At 45.2% G+C, this 17,562-nt stretch overlaps 7 protein-coding genes across 7 annotated transcripts; 3 read left to right on the top strand and 4 right to left on the bottom strand.

Moving 5' to 3' along the window:
- Nucleotides 1–1,023: 1,023 nt before the first annotated feature.
- On the bottom strand, nucleotides 1,024–3,726 carry BRETT_000282 (uncharacterized protein; the record flags this gene model as incomplete). Its single annotated transcript, XM_041278851.1, has 1 exon — nucleotides 1,024–3,726. One exon carries the CDS (start codon nucleotides 3,724–3,726, stop codon nucleotides 1,024–1,026), a length of 2,703 nt encoding a protein of 900 aa, XP_041137065.1.
- Nucleotides 3,727–5,406: 1,680 nt separating this feature from the next.
- On the top strand, nucleotides 5,407–7,497 carry BRETT_000281 (uncharacterized protein; the record flags this gene model as incomplete). Its single annotated transcript, XM_041278850.1, has 1 exon — nucleotides 5,407–7,497. The coding sequence occupies one exon, from the start codon at nucleotides 5,407–5,409 to the stop codon at nucleotides 7,495–7,497; it is 2,091 nt and encodes a 696-aa protein (XP_041137064.1).
- A 553-nt stretch (nucleotides 7,498–8,050) lies between these two features.
- On the bottom strand, nucleotides 8,051–8,920 carry PRE10 (Putative proteasome subunit alpha type-7; the record flags this gene model as incomplete). Its single annotated transcript, XM_041278849.1, has 1 exon — nucleotides 8,051–8,920. One exon carries the CDS (start codon nucleotides 8,918–8,920, stop codon nucleotides 8,051–8,053), a length of 870 nt encoding a protein of 289 aa, XP_041137063.1.
- A 1,576-nt stretch (nucleotides 8,921–10,496) lies between these two features.
- Nucleotides 10,497–14,387, top strand: BRETT_000279 (uncharacterized protein; the record flags this gene model as incomplete). Its single annotated transcript, XM_041278848.1, has 1 exon — nucleotides 10,497–14,387. The coding sequence occupies one exon, from the start codon at nucleotides 10,497–10,499 to the stop codon at nucleotides 14,385–14,387; it is 3,891 nt and encodes a 1,296-aa protein (XP_041137062.1).
- A 365-nt stretch (nucleotides 14,388–14,752) lies between these two features.
- BRETT_000278 (uncharacterized protein) lies at nucleotides 14,753–15,856 on the bottom strand (the record flags this gene model as incomplete). The annotated part of the gene is made up of 1 exon (XM_041278847.1): nucleotides 14,753–15,856. The coding sequence occupies one exon, from the start codon at nucleotides 15,854–15,856 to the stop codon at nucleotides 14,753–14,755; it is 1,104 nt and encodes a 367-aa protein (XP_041137061.1).
- Nucleotides 15,857–16,144: 288 nt separating this feature from the next.
- Nucleotides 16,145–16,849, top strand: BRETT_000277 (uncharacterized protein; the record flags this gene model as incomplete). The annotated part of the gene is made up of 1 exon (XM_041278846.1): nucleotides 16,145–16,849. One exon carries the CDS (start codon nucleotides 16,145–16,147, stop codon nucleotides 16,847–16,849), a length of 705 nt encoding a protein of 234 aa, XP_041137060.1.
- Nucleotides 16,850–17,021: 172 nt separating this feature from the next.
- On the bottom strand, nucleotides 17,022–17,366 carry BRETT_000276 (uncharacterized protein; the record flags this gene model as incomplete). Its single annotated transcript, XM_041278845.1, has 2 exons — nucleotides 17,022–17,262; nucleotides 17,344–17,366. The coding sequence occupies 2 exons, from the start codon at nucleotides 17,364–17,366 to the stop codon at nucleotides 17,022–17,024; spliced, it is 264 nt and encodes an 87-aa protein (XP_041137059.1).
- Between the last annotated feature and the right edge of the window lie 196 nt (nucleotides 17,367–17,562).

Genomic DNA, 17,562 nt, shown 5'->3' with positions numbered 1-17,562 from the left:
CAATGGAAGTTAATGTTGGAGTTGGTGCCAAAACAATAAAAGTATAGAATAAGGTTCCAAGCAGGGCATTGTCTGCTGCCTAGGTTGTCGTATAAGAAGAGAAACTATATAAAGATGAGATATCCTCTTGCATCTATCTTATGTACAAGCTGTATACTACGATGAATATCGAAAGACCGTACTAATCTGATAACTCTAAAATCCTCGGTGGTTCAGAAGTTTCTGAAGTTTAAGACCCTGCTGAAGTTTAAAACCCTGCTGAAGTTGTACCAGGTTTATTTTTAAATTCTATGTTTCAGTATGAGCACATGAGGACATCTTAGCTTTACAGTTGTCGTTGCTTTTCTTATTCGATGGTATACTCAGAACTTCTTTGTTTATGCCTCTATTGTTTTGACAGACTTTTCTATTAGATTCGTCCACAGTTGAGTTTAGATAACTGCTTTGCTTTGCTTATTCCAAAAAGTCTTGATGTGCATTTCCATTTAGTTCATCAGTTGTTTTGGTTTTATACTGTTTAGCCTTGAAACACTCAATATACCAGATAACGAAAACTTCATAGAGTAGTGGGTGCCACTTTGAAAATAACATAAATATTACAATCCGTGCCGGGTTGTGTTCTTTTCTGAAAGGCTGAGAGATTTCATTGCAACGAATAAGATTGATATTTATGCACATCCTGTTGTAGTGTGTAGTGTCGGGAGAATTCCCTTTCTTTGCTTTGGTGTATTCTCTTGCTATCGCATAGTAATTTTCATAACTATTATCACATACAAATTTCCTTATCTCATATTAACCCTTCCTACCCCATAGATATTCCTCCTACCTCATAGATATTTCCACTCCTATCTCATATTTCATGACTTCCTATATCATACCAAATTCCATTCATACTAATTTCCACTTCCTACATCATACATACTCTTCTTCCTATATCATACTAATTCCACTTCTTTCTCATACTAGTTTTCATTTCTATTACTTTATACATATTCTCATTCATTCACATCCCACCCCTTTCAATCAACTGCGACAATCCAAATACCCCACGTCCTCCACCCACAAGTTTACCGAGTTATCCGTCAAGATCCGCTGGTACTTCACGGCGAGTTGCCTAATCTGGGCAACATCATCCAGGCAGCACGCCACTTTTGCCAGAACCGTCGCCAACTGCGACGCATACGGCCAAGTACTCGCAAAATAGTCGAGCATCTCGCGCGCAAGCGGAAGATTCGTGCGCACCTGCAGCAGGTCGATGCAACGGTGGCACAAGCAGTAGAGTAAGACCCTGTTTGCGGAAAGAAAACGGTAAAAAATGACCCAGCTGCAGGGGAACCAGGTAGAGGTATAAATGCTGTAGGAGAAGGACAAGGCCTGCAATGCGCAGCGGCCCAAAAGGTCCATTATCTCGGGCGCAGGGTGCGCACACAACCGGCACGGCTTGTATAGCGCGATTAGCAGGTTGTAGTACTCCGCGTTGAACCACGCGGTGGGGTTGTGCATCGGGGTGCGCGCCGCGCCCGGCATCCCGCCCTGCATCCCGCTCAGTGCACTCTTCGCCAGCTGCGCCCGGTAGCCCCTGCAGCGCCCGTACCATGCCTCAACCTCCTTGCGGAGCGCATCATAGATCGCCCTGCGGTCTTCCGCAGTGCCGAACGACTCCACGGCGCGCGCAGCATGGATATTCTGCATGATCAATCCCTCCACACGGTACATCTCGATGATGCGCTTCGAGATCTCGATGTCCGCCTGCGACTCCTCGCGCCTGCGAAGCGGTAGCGACGCGTCGACGTCGTCGTCGCCGATGCAAACTGGGCGGCCGAGCGTCAACGACACCATGCGGTCGAGCGAGTACGCGGCGAAGAGCACGCGCACGTTGGCGCCGGGGCGCCGGTGCAGGTTGGCCGACAGCACCAGCCGACCCAGCGCACCCACCGCCATCCAGCAGTGCGCGATCTGCGTCCCGTACACCAAGTACGCGCAGTAGAGAGCAAGGATGCGCACCGCCTCCACGCCCGTGAGCGCAATGCCGGGGCCTTCAAGCGTCTTCTGCGCGCGCCGGATGAAGAACTCCGGATACCGCTGCACCTTCGAGGCGGTGCCCGCCGACTCCAGCACGCGGCACCCTAGAGCAAGCACCAGCAGGAGCTCTGCGGTTGGTGCAGCTGCTAGCGCAGGCCCCGATGGCTCTCCGGCAAAGTGCAACGAGTGCGCACGCCGCCGCACAACCTTCTCCTCCAAGAACGGATACTCGCGCTGCGTGTGCGCAAAGTACGCGTCCAGCGCAGCCGCCATCACCGTGCGCGTCGGCTCGCTCGACGGCTCGATCATGTGCGCCGTCTCCAGGCCGATCATGCTGCGCACAATTTCTGTGTTGCAGGAATCTTCGGAGCGGCTTGCGGATCCAAGCGGCCGAAACGATGCGCTGAAGTTCGTCTGCGGAGAAATTGGCTTGTGTGTTTTCATGCTTGAAATAAATCCGCTGACATCCGGAGAGCCCAACCGAGGTTTTTTGAACCGCCGGACTCCGGGCGCGGTTTGCGAACTTGTGAACCGGCTCGCAAAAATCCGCGCCTCCGGAGAATTTTGTGCGGCTGCCGCATGCGCCAAAGGCGCTCCGGAGGTTGCGGGCGCATTAAGCGCAGGATGCGCGCTAGACTCGGCGGACGCCGTGAGAGCCGCAGACGCCGACTTCTCGCAGGCCTCATCGGTGTTCACCATCGAGGAGACAGGTGCGGCTTGCGCGTGAGCGCCGATGTTGGCATTTGCGCCGGCGCCACCGCCGGAGCTCGCGCTCGCACCCACCTCCTTGCCGTCAGGCGTCTGCGAAGATATCGACGACGACACCAAAGATGCATTGTTGGCATTTTGCATCACGCTGCTACTAAAAGTGGTGCTTGAATCGAACGAGGCTGTGCCACGGCCCATTGGTGATATCTGGGGCAACGAGGAGGAGAGCGCTGGTGGAAGTGGGAGCACCGGCGGGATGCGCGGAAGCGTACCGTCACCTGCGCTGTTAATGTTGTTGAGCGCTGGCGCTGGCGCCTTCTGAGTGCCGCGGAGCGCCGACTGCTGCTGGCGCATAGAGTAGATGCCCAGCGGTGGGAGCAGCGTTGTGGAAGCCGCGGAGCCCGCGATGGAACCCGGGTGCGGAGGCCCGTTTGTTGCGCCAATGACAGAGCCTGCGCCTGGTGCTGAAATAATGGAAGGCGGACCCATGGTGGAGAGCGCACCGGGCGCAGAAAAAATACTGGTGGCGCGCGCAGGTTGGCCGGGCGCAGCTGTGGTGAGAGCACCAAGCGGCGACTGCGAGGCCTGCGGCTGCAATGGCAGAGGCGCTTGGAAGGCGCGCAAAAAGTTGTCCGATCTCTGCGGCAACCCCGAGATCGGAGGAAGAACGTTCCCCGCGATTACCGGCATTGCAGCCAGATTTGCTCCACCACTACCAAGATGATTATTTTCATTATTGTTATTTTGTGTATGAATTTGTGCATTGTTATTTTCTGGAGGCTCTGTTCCACTGAATCCGCTCCCATTCAAAATACTGCCATTTTTACTCGGCCCGTTTCCCGGTTGTGGACGCTTCCTCTTGTTTTTTCTTTCCACATATTCACACACTTTATTCTGCTTGCGGCAGTTTGCACACTTTGGAAACTCCTTCGAACACTTTTTCTTCAACCTCCGGCACCGTGTGCACGCATATTGATTATGTGGCTTGTCACTCATTTGTGGCTGGAAAAAAAAAAATTTTGATTCTTATTTTTTTTTTTATTGTTGATGTGTTGACAAGATATGACTAAAATTTTCTGTCCCTTGTTTCTTCCCAAACTGAATCAGCAAACCGTCAACTGACTCAAATTCAAAGTGATAAATTTCTAAAGTCCAGGTTTTGATTCGAAGATAATGAAATTTCCCCTCGCTAATTAATTTTTGTTTTAGAGTGTGCGCCTATTTTTTTTTTTTTTCTTCTTCCCCTATTATATTCGCTTTGGGTCGTAGGAGTCAAAAGATATTGGTTCGATCTGATAGCCAAAATTTAAATCGCTCTCAGATTGCATGTAATTTCTATCGATTATTTGATGATCACTGATCTCACTAAACGTTTTTTGTGGATTCTCGTGTATAAGTTGTCGTTGGTATATTGGCGCTGTGTAGACTCAGTCCTTTGGTCTTCGTAAAGGAGGAAAAAATGGTTCATATGATTAAAGGATAATAGTCGAAATGGAAAAGGGAATCGCGGTCCTTTTAAATGAACTTATAGATTATCGTGGGTTTTCCCAATCTGTTAGGTCAAATGGGATTTCCTCCTCTTTTTTTTTTCCTTTTGTCTCATCAATTGATTCTCTACACCCCTCGAAATGTGACCACTTTTTCCTTTTTTTTTTGTTTCTTCTGCATCTGACCCCGGCCAAACTACTGCCGTTCGCACCCCCTAATCATATTAATTTTTATTTAATTTTTTTTTTTTTTTTGATTCTTATTTATTTTTTCATTATCATTGTCCTTGCTTGTTTGCGCAGTAAATTTTTTCCTTCTCCTACATGAAAATAAGGCTTTTCTAATTTGCTGGAGTCGGCACCCGTCTTTTTGTGGCTGTCGGGGTTTTTTTTTTCAACCATCGCGGAATTCGAGTGAATTTTTGCTCGAACTCCTGCGGCGGAGGTTACGGAGAAAAGGAGTACCTCGAAAACCTCCGTCCTTTTTTCTAACAGCTGCCGAGACTCCGGCAAACCCATACCCGGACGGCACTTTTTTCCCCGATCGGACGTCTCTCTTCAGTCACGTGATGATTTCTTCACATCTAAAGTTCCATTCTTAGTATTTACTTTTTACTGTGGTGTGTATATCCTTATTGCCAAATACGTCAGATGCTTATTTGATCCTTTATTTTAAATATTCGGTCCGCATTTTTTAAGAGTATTTGCAAAGTCGAATAGAGGGATAGAGATGGGCATGTGGCTCAAGCGGCATTTTGCAACAAGTGAGAAAAATCGAAATAAAAATCCAATTAGTCGAAAATAAACGAAAAATAAAGAAAGGAGGGGGGGGGAAAAAAAAATAGAAAGAAAGAAAGTCAAAAAAAAAAAAATCAAAAAAAAAAAAATTCATCGCCCAGTTCATTGGTAACGGGGAAACCCACCCGTGAGTACATTAATCCAATATCAATCGATCGACGCGACTATTAACCCACGAAATTCTCGCTTTTCGGCCCCGCCTTGTTTATGTAAACATCCAGGATAAATAAAGAATAAAGAAAAAAGTATTATTCTAAATGGAATGAGTCCGTACACAAAACTGATTTCCTTTTCGATTGCACACTTTACAATTAGTCTTTGCACTTTTTCTCATCATATCGTTTAATATTGACCAAGAAAAAGATAGTGCATCTGCTAGCGGCAATTGGTGATGTCGCTGAGAAGTGAATATTCAGGTGGATCATTTAATTCATCAAATACCCAAAAGAGTCAAATAGCAACAAGTACGACCTCAACCACCAGCCACAACAGTAACTATGACTCCCTAAGAAAATTCGGCCATGTGCGAACACCATGTTTGCGGAAATCGGTGGTTTTGGATGGTTCTAACGACAAAAGTAATCCTAATAATTGGACCATGCCGGATAAAGCCAGTTCTGGCAAAGGAGACGGCGAACACTTGGGAGATACATCTCTATACGAAGACATGGGTCAATTAACTATTTCTGGAAACGATGATCTGGTTGTAAGGAATGGTGACAAGCAAAAAAAATATCAAAGCATGGATCAAAAAGCGGCGATTTCCGTATTAGATCGTGTTCTTTTAAGAAGAAGACAAATTCGAGAAACGGCAGCTGGAAAGCAGCAGAAGACCAATCAAGACAAAAAGAAGCTGCCATTGCATGATTCATCAAATGGAAAAGAGTCCGGTCACATTGGGGGAATTTCCGCTGGCGAAAATTCAAATAATGCAAGTCTGTCAAATGAACAAACAGCTTACGGACGAGCAACAGAGGAGTTACAGAGATTACGAACACAGGTGACGGATTATCAGGTGCAGTTAAAGCTTCAGAGTGATTTCATAAGGCATCTGATGGATTCTGAAGGGTTCGAAGATGGAGAAATAAGTGGGCCGGGAGAAATTGAGGATTTAAGTAGTGATTCGAGCTCGATGAAATTGTTGGAAAGCATGCTAAGTGAAATTTCAGAGTGGATAGATGACAGTTTTGGCGATCTTGTTGCGAAAGTCTCGCCAGAGCAGCTAGCTGAATTCGATAAGAGTGATGATTTACGTGAAAAGCTTGTTATTGCAAGATCGAACTTTTCGGATTCGTTGGAGAGATGTGAAATGCAAATGAAGAAGCTTGCCGATTTGGGAAGTACTGCAAAGGAGATGCAGAAGCAGTTGGAGGATGATGTGGGCATGTTGAAAGATCAAGGAGTGAAGATATCTGGGCTTGAGAGTTCGTTGAGTAAGTATAAAACGATTCAAGGGGATTTGGTCAAACTTCGACAGTCGTACGAACAATTACAACTAAAACTGTTGAAGGCAGAGACGGAGAAGCAGAGATTGGAAAAGGAGAAAAAGGAAATTGCGGGACGGGGATCGGACATTCGGAATTCGCAGAACGGAGATTTGCAGCAGCAACGGGAAGATGTTGAACGAAAGCAGAAGCAAATTGACCAGCAGCAAGAGGAAATAGATCAACAACAGCAAGAAAATTTCCGACAGCAGGAGAAAATAGATCTACAGCAACAAGAAAATGTCCGACAACAAGAGAAAATCAACGTTCAGCGGGAGAAAATTGCCTCGTTGGAGTCGGAGTTGCGGGCAAAGGAGGCGGAGATCGACGAGATGAGCAAGAAAGTGGAAGCTGCAACCGGTGAAATGTCGAATTTGCGGAATCAGGTGCGGTCCTTGAAGAAGCAGGCATCGGGTTTGGCACAAAGACCATCAAAAAACTTAGAAACACGTAATATCGGCCGTCAAGTGGCCTCGTTACCCGGAACTCCGATCAGGAGGATGCTTGGTGAAACGAAAGATGAGTCTCAGGCAGACCTTGCAGTACACATAAACTTCCAAACTCATGCTTTGCGAATTCTCAGCCGATTGTTAGATAGGAGATCCATAAGAGAGGCAGCAGGAAAAGTGCTTCAGTTGGCAAATAGAAACAGATTACAGCTTCCAGAGACGTCTGTGCGGCAGCTCCGCACTGCAGTTGATGAGTACTTGCTTGCTGGTATAGACACAGTTGTGCAAAGTAGACTCGAGTTGGCTCATGGCCAGTCGATTGACGCGTCTCAAAAGTCGGAGGTGTCCTCTGCAAACGATCGTCCATCTTCGACGGGTCCCGACAACAAAACTGTACGTTTGCGTTTGGATGAGCTTACCAGGCGTTGGAAAGCGGCCGAAGAGGCACTTGGATTTGAGCGTAAGCAGAGTCAGCGGCGGTTGGATGAATTGGATATGGAAAATGATCGCTTAAAGAGTCAAATTAAGGAACTTGAGGATCGCCATTAGGGTTCTGCATGAGTTTGCTAGAATGGGTATATAATAGAATAGTTGATGTGAATTGTGCATAATAGATAGCATATGTGGTACATATGGATGTATGGGGAAGCCTGGGAAGCCTGGTGAATATGTTGAGGATGTGTAATGGTAGGATTTATTGGATGTATAATGGTAAAATGTATAACGGTAGGATGCATAATTGAGGATGTATAGGATGTATAGAATGTATAATGGCAGAATGTGCTGCATAATACTACACTTCCCAACAGCAATATCATACTACTTACAGGCAGTCTACTTCTACAGATATACGTTTGCTACTCCACGCTCTATTCCATAAAAATGTTATATCAACGGCACCAACAGTCTCATATTCAGTAATTGATTCTAACCACGCTAACTCTAGCAATATCATAATATACCTCATCTTCTTGCTCTACATATACGCCATATTCACACGCCAGCTTGCCGATTAGTCGTCTTTCACACGCAAACTTGCCCATTAATCCATCTTCACACGCAAACTTACCCATTAATCCATCTTCACACGCAAACTTGCCCATTAATCCATCTTCACATCACCTTCTTTGTCCTCTTCCTTCTCTTCCTTCTTTCCCCCCTCGTCCTCACTGCTGTCACTGTCACTGTCACTATTACTATCGCTATCACTATCATCATCACTATCGTCACTTCCCTCCTCTTGGGCCTCCTCTGCATACTTAATGGCCTCCTTCAACAAATCGTCCGGAACAAGGCGGTGAACGTTGTTAGTTTCGGATGTGCTCACCCAGGATATCTCCAACTCGAAGTCTTTATCCTTATTATCCTCGTGTGCCATGTAAATAATCCTAGCGGCTTCCTTAACGGCGTCTCTTGGTGAAATTTTAGGAAGATGGAGTTTTTCCAACTCTGCACGAGCTGTCTGCCTTCCCTTACCCGTTGCAGCACCAAAATAACCCCAGTACGTTCCAGAAGGTTCCACCATGTAAAGATGTGGGCCTTCAGAGTCCACACCACCGATTATAGCGTTAATTCCAAAGGGCCTAACCGAGTTGTAGCACGTGTAAGCTTCCACATAGTATCCCAACCGGTCTATCAGGCCCTTCAACCCGATTGGTTCCTTGTATATCGACTTGAAAGATCTGGCTTCATCTCTTCCTCTATTCACGAAATGTCTTCCATCCGGTATTAACCCCGAATACACCACACCCACATGCCGATCAATCGACTGTATCCGTTTGTTTTTTCCTGGCACCAACAATTTCGAGTTCTTTAGCTTCTCCGTGGCCAAAACAACCCCATCTGTGCAACATAATCCTATTGATGTGCCTGCATTCTCCACTGCCTTAGATGCGTATTCCACCTGGAAGTTTCTCCCGTCAGGCGAAAAAATCGAGTTCGCAAGATCGTATCCTGTACCAATTGATGTCATGTGTGTATATTTGAGATGTAATTGCCGAGAAGTTGTGTTCGAACTTCGAAAAGATGGAAAAAGTGTCGTTTGCCTGGATCGCAGATTTGTGTATTGGAAGAAAGGAAAAAAAAAGTCTGGGAGGAGAGAAAAGACACTGTTGAAAGTTGTTCGCCTTCGCGAATAATCGCGGGTGCGTCTTGCGCGAATTCCGCATTAATATCTGCATAAATAGTTGCATAATTTCTTACAGTACACAACGGTCTCCATGTAGTCCAAGAGCAAGTTAGATGCATTAGATAAACTATCCTGGATCACCGGCTACATTGTGAAATTGCAACCGTAAGCATGTGTGCTTTCTGGAAGACAAACGCACTTATAATTTAGGCAATCATGAGTTAAGTGTCAGCAGTGTACAGCTCTATTATTCATACTTCTATTCAAGAGAGTATCTAATGGAAGTGTGCATTATAGTGATATTGTATCTAGCATTGTAGATAACAACATTTACGATACATATTGTGGAGTATATGGCATTCAGTATGAACTAGATACACGATTTCAGATATCTGGATAGCCATTCATTGCTTTGCTTCGGAATAAATTCGCTACAAATTGTAGTTAAAATTGCAATTATCACACATCTACGTTTGTAATGGCCATAGATGACTTGGCACAAAAAAGCATGAACGGGCCAAAGTATGCTTTGAAGAACGTATGAACGGAAATTAATTGGTTTGGAAGTAGACAATGCGTATGAATAAAAAAGGAGACGCCGAGACAGTGAAAAAAAATAAGTGAGACGATCAAAAATAGATTATGACAATCAATCAACTGAATGTATGAATCGTGCTGACAAGCCATTGGAGTTAAAGCCAAGCTGAGATATTGCTGGATTGTCGAGAGGGAACAAAAAAAAAAACAGAGGAGTAAGGAGAGGGAAGAAAAAGCACCGAAAAGAATTGGAATAAAACCAAACCAAAAAAAAAGATAAAATACAGAATAACTAAGCAAAAAGCAGCGAATGTGCATAATTGAATTTTCTCTTTATTTTTTCTTTTCTTTATTTTTTAGCCCGACTCGACTTGAGACTCAAGCAGAGACATACATCAAAAGGCGTACACTAATTCAGAACAGTTTGGCTATAACATAAAAGAGGCAACAGAAATTTCGTTGTTAGCCAGATATAGCAGCAGACACCAGGAAGCACAGAAAGTACCGAATAGGGAAAATCAAGTGCATAAATTGCATATCACTGTGTGGAGTTCGCCGGGATATATCCATAAAAAAAAAGAAGGAATAAAATAAAGAATCCAAAGTGAAGTAGTGCATAGTGGATTTGTTTACTATATCTCTTGCACAGTTATTTACATACGGAGAGAAAGACAGGAAACAACAAGAAACAAGTTGTGGATCCAACCCTTATTTATATTCTGCCGGAGATACAATTGTATAGTATAGGACAGCAGGAACAGAAATATAGAAGAAACCAAAAAAGCGATACATATAGCCACTGAGCGGAATAGGAGAAGCTGTGACAACTTCAGCAAAGTGTGTTAACATAATACGCTGAGATTTCAAACAGTAGAAGTACAAGATGTCAGGGATTTGGCCATTTTTCAACTCTTCGTTTTCAAACGCTTCGATCAACAAGATTCTTGCTGAGATAGACATTGATCAGCAACGAAGAGAGAAGGCAGAGCAAAAGAAGGCGGAGGATGAGAGGTTGGAGCAAGAGAAGAGGAAGAAAGCACGGAAGAAAGCAGTTAAAGATAAACAAAAAGCTGGTTCGAAACGACATCCTAGAGATGACGAAAAAGACACGAGCAAAGTTTCTGTTTTGACGAATTTGGCAGCACCTATGCCCGTTTCGAGCATTCCGGGATCATCGCAGGCAGAAGCCAAGTCAACCACTTCGCATGAGGTTGCATTTTCGCCTGCTTCGCAGCAATTTCACGTTACTGCATCGCAACTTTTGCACAGCATTAAGGAAAACGACAGCACGATAATTCAGCAGACTAGAGGTGAGAAGCTGGCCGGAAAAGGTGATACCAAAAGCAGGGAACATGTGAAAAATGAGCTGGATACCGGGCAGGAGCCAAAAATTGCCGCAGATACTCGAAGAATGGATTTGAAAAGTGAATTGGAGACCAGCGAGTCCAAGGCAGTGCCGGCAGTTGCTGCAGTTAGTGCAATTCCCGCGTCAATCGTCTCTGAGCCGGCGTCGTCGACCTCATCGTCGATTTCGTCGTCGTCTTCAGATTCTTCGCTTCCCTCATCGGGATCTTTGCCGCGTCTGCCGGCCCACAAGCGTTGCATCAATGTTGGGCTCTTGAATAAGTTGTTGGACCAGCCCAACCTCATGGATGAGATCAACTTGGCGAAAAACCAGCGGTTGATCAACTACATCTCGCAAACAGACGTTGTGGAGGTGATTATAGACTTCATTTTGTACTCTTTGGAGCTTGCGAAGCGGGGAAAAGAGCCTTCTGGAGACGAGCTAAAGAACGAGATCTTTGCCGAGTACGTGGAGCTGGCCAAGGATAGCTCTAATATGGATGATTCCGATAATTTAGGCTTGTCTGAGGACACAGACGGTGAGCCAGATGGTGCAGAAGGCGAAGAAAGACTGACTATGCTTGAGAAAGCACTGCAGAGGGCTTCTGTGTGTAGCGAGATCCTGATTCTTCCAAACACGAACATCCTAGGCAATTTGATGGCTTCACGGACGTTGATGACGCGATTGTGGCGAGGATTCTTCGATAAGGGAGTTGAGTACTACTTTAAGAGTGTGAGTGCCAATGTGGACGATGATGTTGATGCAAAGGACGATATGAAGGAGAGTGCGAAGGGCAGCATTAAGGAAAGTTTTAAGAAGAACATTGATGAAGATGTCAACTCGGATGATATCGACATCGATGACGATGGGGACGATTCCTCGAATGACGTCCCGTCGATCTACTCGGACTCAACTGAAGTAACCGATCTCAACGGAAGACCACTCATAGACGAGGAGCAGTACGAGAGAATGCGATTTAAAGACAACCACTCGCTTCTACTGCTGAACAACTTCCTCAAGCTGGTCGACGACATGGCTGCAATGAACATGAATGAGCTCATGAACTTCATCCGCTTCGAGCAATCCCACCGCCCCTTGACAGACCAATTCCTTGCACTTATTCCTTACTCTGCAACTGCATGCGACTTGCTTGTTCGTCTCATCTCCACAGACAAGCCATACAGCCCGAACGGCTTGATAGACATCTTACTGGACCAGAACTTGGTCCTGAGGCTGTTTGATCTCTGCCGCATACACTATCGAGACCACCAGGTCCAGGATAACCTCTGCAACTTGCTTAACGGCATCGTTGGGATAAGTTCCAATGTTGGATTCTGGGATGACCCGGCAATGGCTACCGGAGGCCAGCAGCTGAACGAATTTGGTGAGCCTGCTGACCCAGACCAGCAAAACATGCTTCAGGCCAACAATCCAAATGTTGGACCTAACGATCTGACCCGCCAACTTGTGTCAAGACCATGTGTTGAGCAAATGCTTGACATAGTGATAAACCGCGGTCATTATGGGCTGGTTACAGTTGTTTCTGTGGTGATCGAGGTGATCCGTAAAAACAACTCTGACTATGACGAGTTCGACTGGATTGGATGTGCGGAAGAGGTCGAGGAGAGAGGTGCGGAGCAGGGCGGTGCCAGGGCTGTGCAAGAGAATGAGCAAGGCGGTGCAAAGGCTGTGCAAAAGAATGAGCAAGGCGGTGTCAAGGCGGTGCAAGATATCGAGCAAGGCGGTGCCAAGGCTGTGCAGTCACGCATGCCCAGCTCCCGGGACCCCGTGTACTTGGGCGTGATGCTCAAGCTGTTTTCGCTAAGGCTCGACGAAATTGTCCAGACCTATCTCACAGACAAGTATGTTACAATCAGGCAAATTGAACTGACTCCTACTGCCAGTGGCGAGAAAATCGAACCGTTGAAATACGAGCGGTTTAAAGTGATGGAGTTGATCGCAGAGCTTTTGCATTGCTCGAACATGATCCTCATGAACAAGTCGATCGACCTCGACCGTCTGGTGTACAGGCGTGACCAGTGGCGGGACGTTCGCCATACCGAAAGTCTCGTTAGCGATGCCCTGAGTGATTACATTGGTGATAATTCACGGCTTGTGTCTGGAATGCAGAATCTCAGCCTGCAAGCGGAGGAGGAGTCGCGGACCGACGCGTCGTACGTCGAAATCCCCTCCGACTTGTCAATCGGCAACTTCTTCAAGCTCCGGCTGTTGCAGACGCATGCAATCCCACTGATTGCATTAAAGATGCACCGATTCCCATGGAATAACTTCATGCACAACGTGGTTTTCGACTTGGTCCAGCAGATTTTCAACGGTAGGCTTGCAAACTGGGACGAGGACCAGGCCTCGAACCAGGAGGAAACGCGTTACGATGACAATCTCTCGCTCAACAAGGTGCTTATCTGGTCGCTGTTTGGGGACTTTGACCATTTCTCAGATGGCCCAACTAGCCACCACTGCGATTATGTTGCAAACAACGAATTCCCAGGCTTCTTCAACCTTCCAAAGTACATTCTCTTCTGCTACAAACTCTCGGAGCAAAAAGAAGCCGCCTCAAACTTCAAACTGGGATACATGGGCCACCTCACATTGATCGCCGAGGAGGTCCACAAGTTCCAAAACTACGTGGAGAACTTTGGCATCGCCCGCGATGACCAGACTTTCACTTTGTTGAAGGAGGAATCCGATTCCAGCTCCATCTTCTACCGTAAATCCTCCTTTTATGTCTTCAACACGCTCTACGAGCAGATTTTCGAGAGCGGCCGCTTTGACGACTGGAACAACTTTGTGGCCACCACTTTGAAAGACCTCAACTCGATGTACAACAAGGTGCTCGGCAACCCGAGCGACCTGGCCGCTGGCGACACGTCGATCGACACACCGGCTATCTCCGAGGACGGCATCCCCATCTCCTCTCCGCCCACCAATGAAGATGCCATTATTCTCGACAACGGGGACAGTGAGGAGTTCCGCCGACCCGTCCCGGTGATAAATGAGGAGGCTGAAGGTGATGATGAGGAAAATGAGCAGCTCGATAACCCGGAACCTGTTGCAGGTGAAAAAAACGGTGTGCAAAGAAGAAGAAGAAGAAGAAGAAGAAGCGAGCTAAGCCAGGACTATAATGCCGCCGGCGATCCCGAGGGAACCCCAGTGGTATCTACCGTGCAAAGCCTGGTAGACAGCACTGGCAGTGACGAAAATGCAATAATAGACGATGTCCAAGAAAATACGGCACCAGAAAAACCACGTACGCAAAGAGTGTACGGTTCTGGCTATGCCGATTATGCAGACTATGACGATCAGCTGGACGATGATGGCTTGAGTGGAGGCGACCTGCGCCCAATGGCAGGCCACCATGCGGATGCTTACGATCTTGATGATTCTAACGAACCTAATAATGCTAATTGATGGCTGCCACGATTCACATGAGCAATTGAGGAATTTGCTTTATTTATCTTTCTCTGCTTTCTACTGAGAGTTGCTGTGTTTCTGACGGTTGTTTTTCTATGTTTTTTTTTTAATTTCATTGTTATTATCATTATTATTATGCTATGACTAGTACTACTATGACTTAACTAGGCAATATTTCTATTGCGTTACGATAACTTAACTACGCAATATTCCTATTGCCCTACTATGACTAAATTTCACATCATTATTTCTATCACGCTACTATATCCATGTTATCTTTATCGTTATCACTTTTATTACTATCTCTCACTACTCTCGTTACCCATCTTCTCTTTCTCACTCCCTCCATTTACGTATTTCAACTATCTCCGGCCTTTCCGCCCTTTCCGGCCTCCTATCACAATTCCACTATCCAACTTAACCTTGCCGTTTTTTACCTCATCCAAATTTCCCTGTCTATTAGGCTTAGGAGACTCCTTTTTATCTTCACGTGTCTTTTCCCCACTCTTAAATATGCTTCCGACTACTTTAAATGGCAGAATAAGCAACTTCACCAAAACCAACTGTGTAAGCTTCACAGGCTCCACATCATCCACCTCCACCTTAACTAATGGCAACTCCTCCTGCTTTCTCTGTTGCTCATTTTCCTCAGATTCCTCATCTTTCTTTCTTTTCTTTAATGCAGCTCTTCTGGAACGTCTATTTCCCTGAACTTTCTCCTCTTTCTTCATTTCAAAAGCCTCCGAAAGCTCCTGGTAGCTGCTTTTCACATCCTCCGGTGTCGGAAGTGGCTTGTTGTAGTACCAAACACTTGTGTCTGGCTTCACAACAAAAAGCTTGTTGTTATAATGAACGATTTCCGTCTTAAATGAAGGAATTGATCCTCCTGCCGCCGCAGAATCTCCCTGTTGGTATTCAGCCGCTTCCATACGCACGTTATTCACTAATTGTCCCATCCTTTTCTGTGACTGTCTGCGATTGACACTTAGAATAATGTATTGAAACACAGAAACCAAAAACATCACAATACACACTGCTGCCACCAAAGTTGGTTTAATGCGGTGGCCAAAAGTATATTCACCGGTTTTCTCGTTGTACCGAGGGAATTCCCGATTAAGATAATAGTCATATCTCTGCTTCTTCTCGTGGTTTCTTAGAATTCCAATCACCAATGATAGTTTCTGAAAACGCATCTCTGCTCTTTTTTTCTTCATTGCATCCCTAAACTTGTCCGGGTGCCATTTTCTGGCCAACTGCTTGTAATGCTTCTCGATCTCTGCACTTCCTGATTTTGGGCCTTTTGGCAATCGAAGGAATTTGTAGAAATTGTAGTCTTTTTTGCCTGATTCTTCTACTAGCTTCGATTGAACTGCAAAGATCTCCTCATCTTCAGGGCTGAATTGCGACGCAAAACATGCCGCCGACAAAACGAAAAGCCAGATGTAAATCAGGTTCCGCATCTTCATTTTCTTCGTGATAATTTGCAGGCCACCGTAACGATAATTTGAAAGATGACCTATAGCATTAAACAGAAGCAGAAGAAAATAATCGAATAAAGAAATGCCAATTCTGGAATTTTCAGATCAACTATCGCGTTTTTTTTTTTTCTCTCTCTCTCCAAATGAGATGCCTGTCATTAAGCATTCACATTAATCTCACCTACTCCTCGAAAGCTTCAAGACTGCAAACAAAGACTTCACCGAAAGTGAAGCGGTCATATATTAAAGCGATATATTTTATTTACACTTCTAATCATGCCGAACAGAGTGCAAACTGGGCCCAGATACAACAACACACAGCTTTTCCTTCTGGTATCAGATATAGCATGCTGCGTGTTATGGACAGCCGTCAATGCCCGTTTGTTGGTACTCCTTCCACTAATCGGCATCCGATTTCTTCCTGGAGGCATTGCCGACTTCTTTCTCACAGTCAATTTTGGTACCGTACTCATCGATTTGTTTGACTATGTCACTATATTCGGAAAAGTAGCTTCTTCAACAGCATTTTCCGTTCCTCGGCCTATGCCACTTTTTTTTACGTGTTTAGAACGATTTATCACATCAGCAGTCATCCTCAGCTACCCACGTTCAGCTCGATGCAAAGCATTTGCCACTTTAATATACGCGGAATCGCTTCTTGAGTCTATCAGATGCTATTACAACTTTTATAAGGTTCGCACGTTTGGACGTCATCATCGAATTCTCAGGGCCATCAAAAAGCTCAGCTATACAATTCTTGTTCCAGTGCAGACTGTGTGTGAGCTCATTTTGCTATTCACCGCCTTGCAATTTGATTCCTACTACGATATTTTGAACGGTTACAGTACCGAGATCAAAACAACCATCCGAGTTTTGGCCATTTTCTATCTCCCATGCTTCTATGCCATTTACAGGCGCAAGATCTACGAGTATTACTACTTGGACTGGAAAAATAAAGGAAAGCATGAAAAGCAGACGTGAATATCCACCGATCCGTATATTGTTTTCGCCGTCATTCTCTTTTTCTTTTCTATTTATGTATTTATAAATAAAGAAAAGGAAGCTACCGGTGTACTGGCCTGGGTAATTAATTCATCGTAATAAAAGTTCTCGTAGAACAAGTGATCGTATTAAAAACTCCAAAGCAAATTGCTTAGGTATGAACACCAACATATGAGGCAAGAAATAGTTCACCAAAGCCAACTGAAAGTGATGCTATTGCTGCAACAAATGTGTATTGTATAAATGATCCGATTGCAGATCCAAGTGGACGCTTAGAGTTAGCACTATTCGGTAATGAAACGCATGCCACTAATGCTAGCACACCAACAAGGCAAAAGAGCAATGATAATGCACCAGTGTGTTCAGAAGACACCAATGGAACATATGAGTCGCTTTGTTTGAAGAGTTTCTGGGTATGTTAGTGTTTTGTAAATGGAAAGAGTTCGTGTTAACGGAAAGTACTTACTGAAAACTCCTGACGATTAGACGATTTCATTGATGTAATGCGAAATTTCTACCCTGGCAAGATATCTAATAAGTATCAAAGAAATGGCACAATGGAAATTACTCTTGTGGAAGCACTTTGGCTAAAATATAAGGTAGTTAGCCTCAATGATAATCATGGGCTCGCTGTACATTATTTCATAATTCGTCAAATTAATATTTCACACGTAAGCCAGCGGAGATTTCGC

This window comes from Brettanomyces bruxellensis, chromosome 8 (genome assembly GCF_011074885.1).
Source record: "Brettanomyces bruxellensis chromosome 8, complete sequence".
In the NCBI taxonomy this organism is placed as follows: domain Eukaryota; kingdom Fungi; phylum Ascomycota; class Pichiomycetes; order Pichiales; family Pichiaceae; genus Brettanomyces; species Brettanomyces bruxellensis.
Note: the sequence above shows the minus strand (reverse complement) of the source record. Positions and strands in the feature narration are given on the sequence as shown.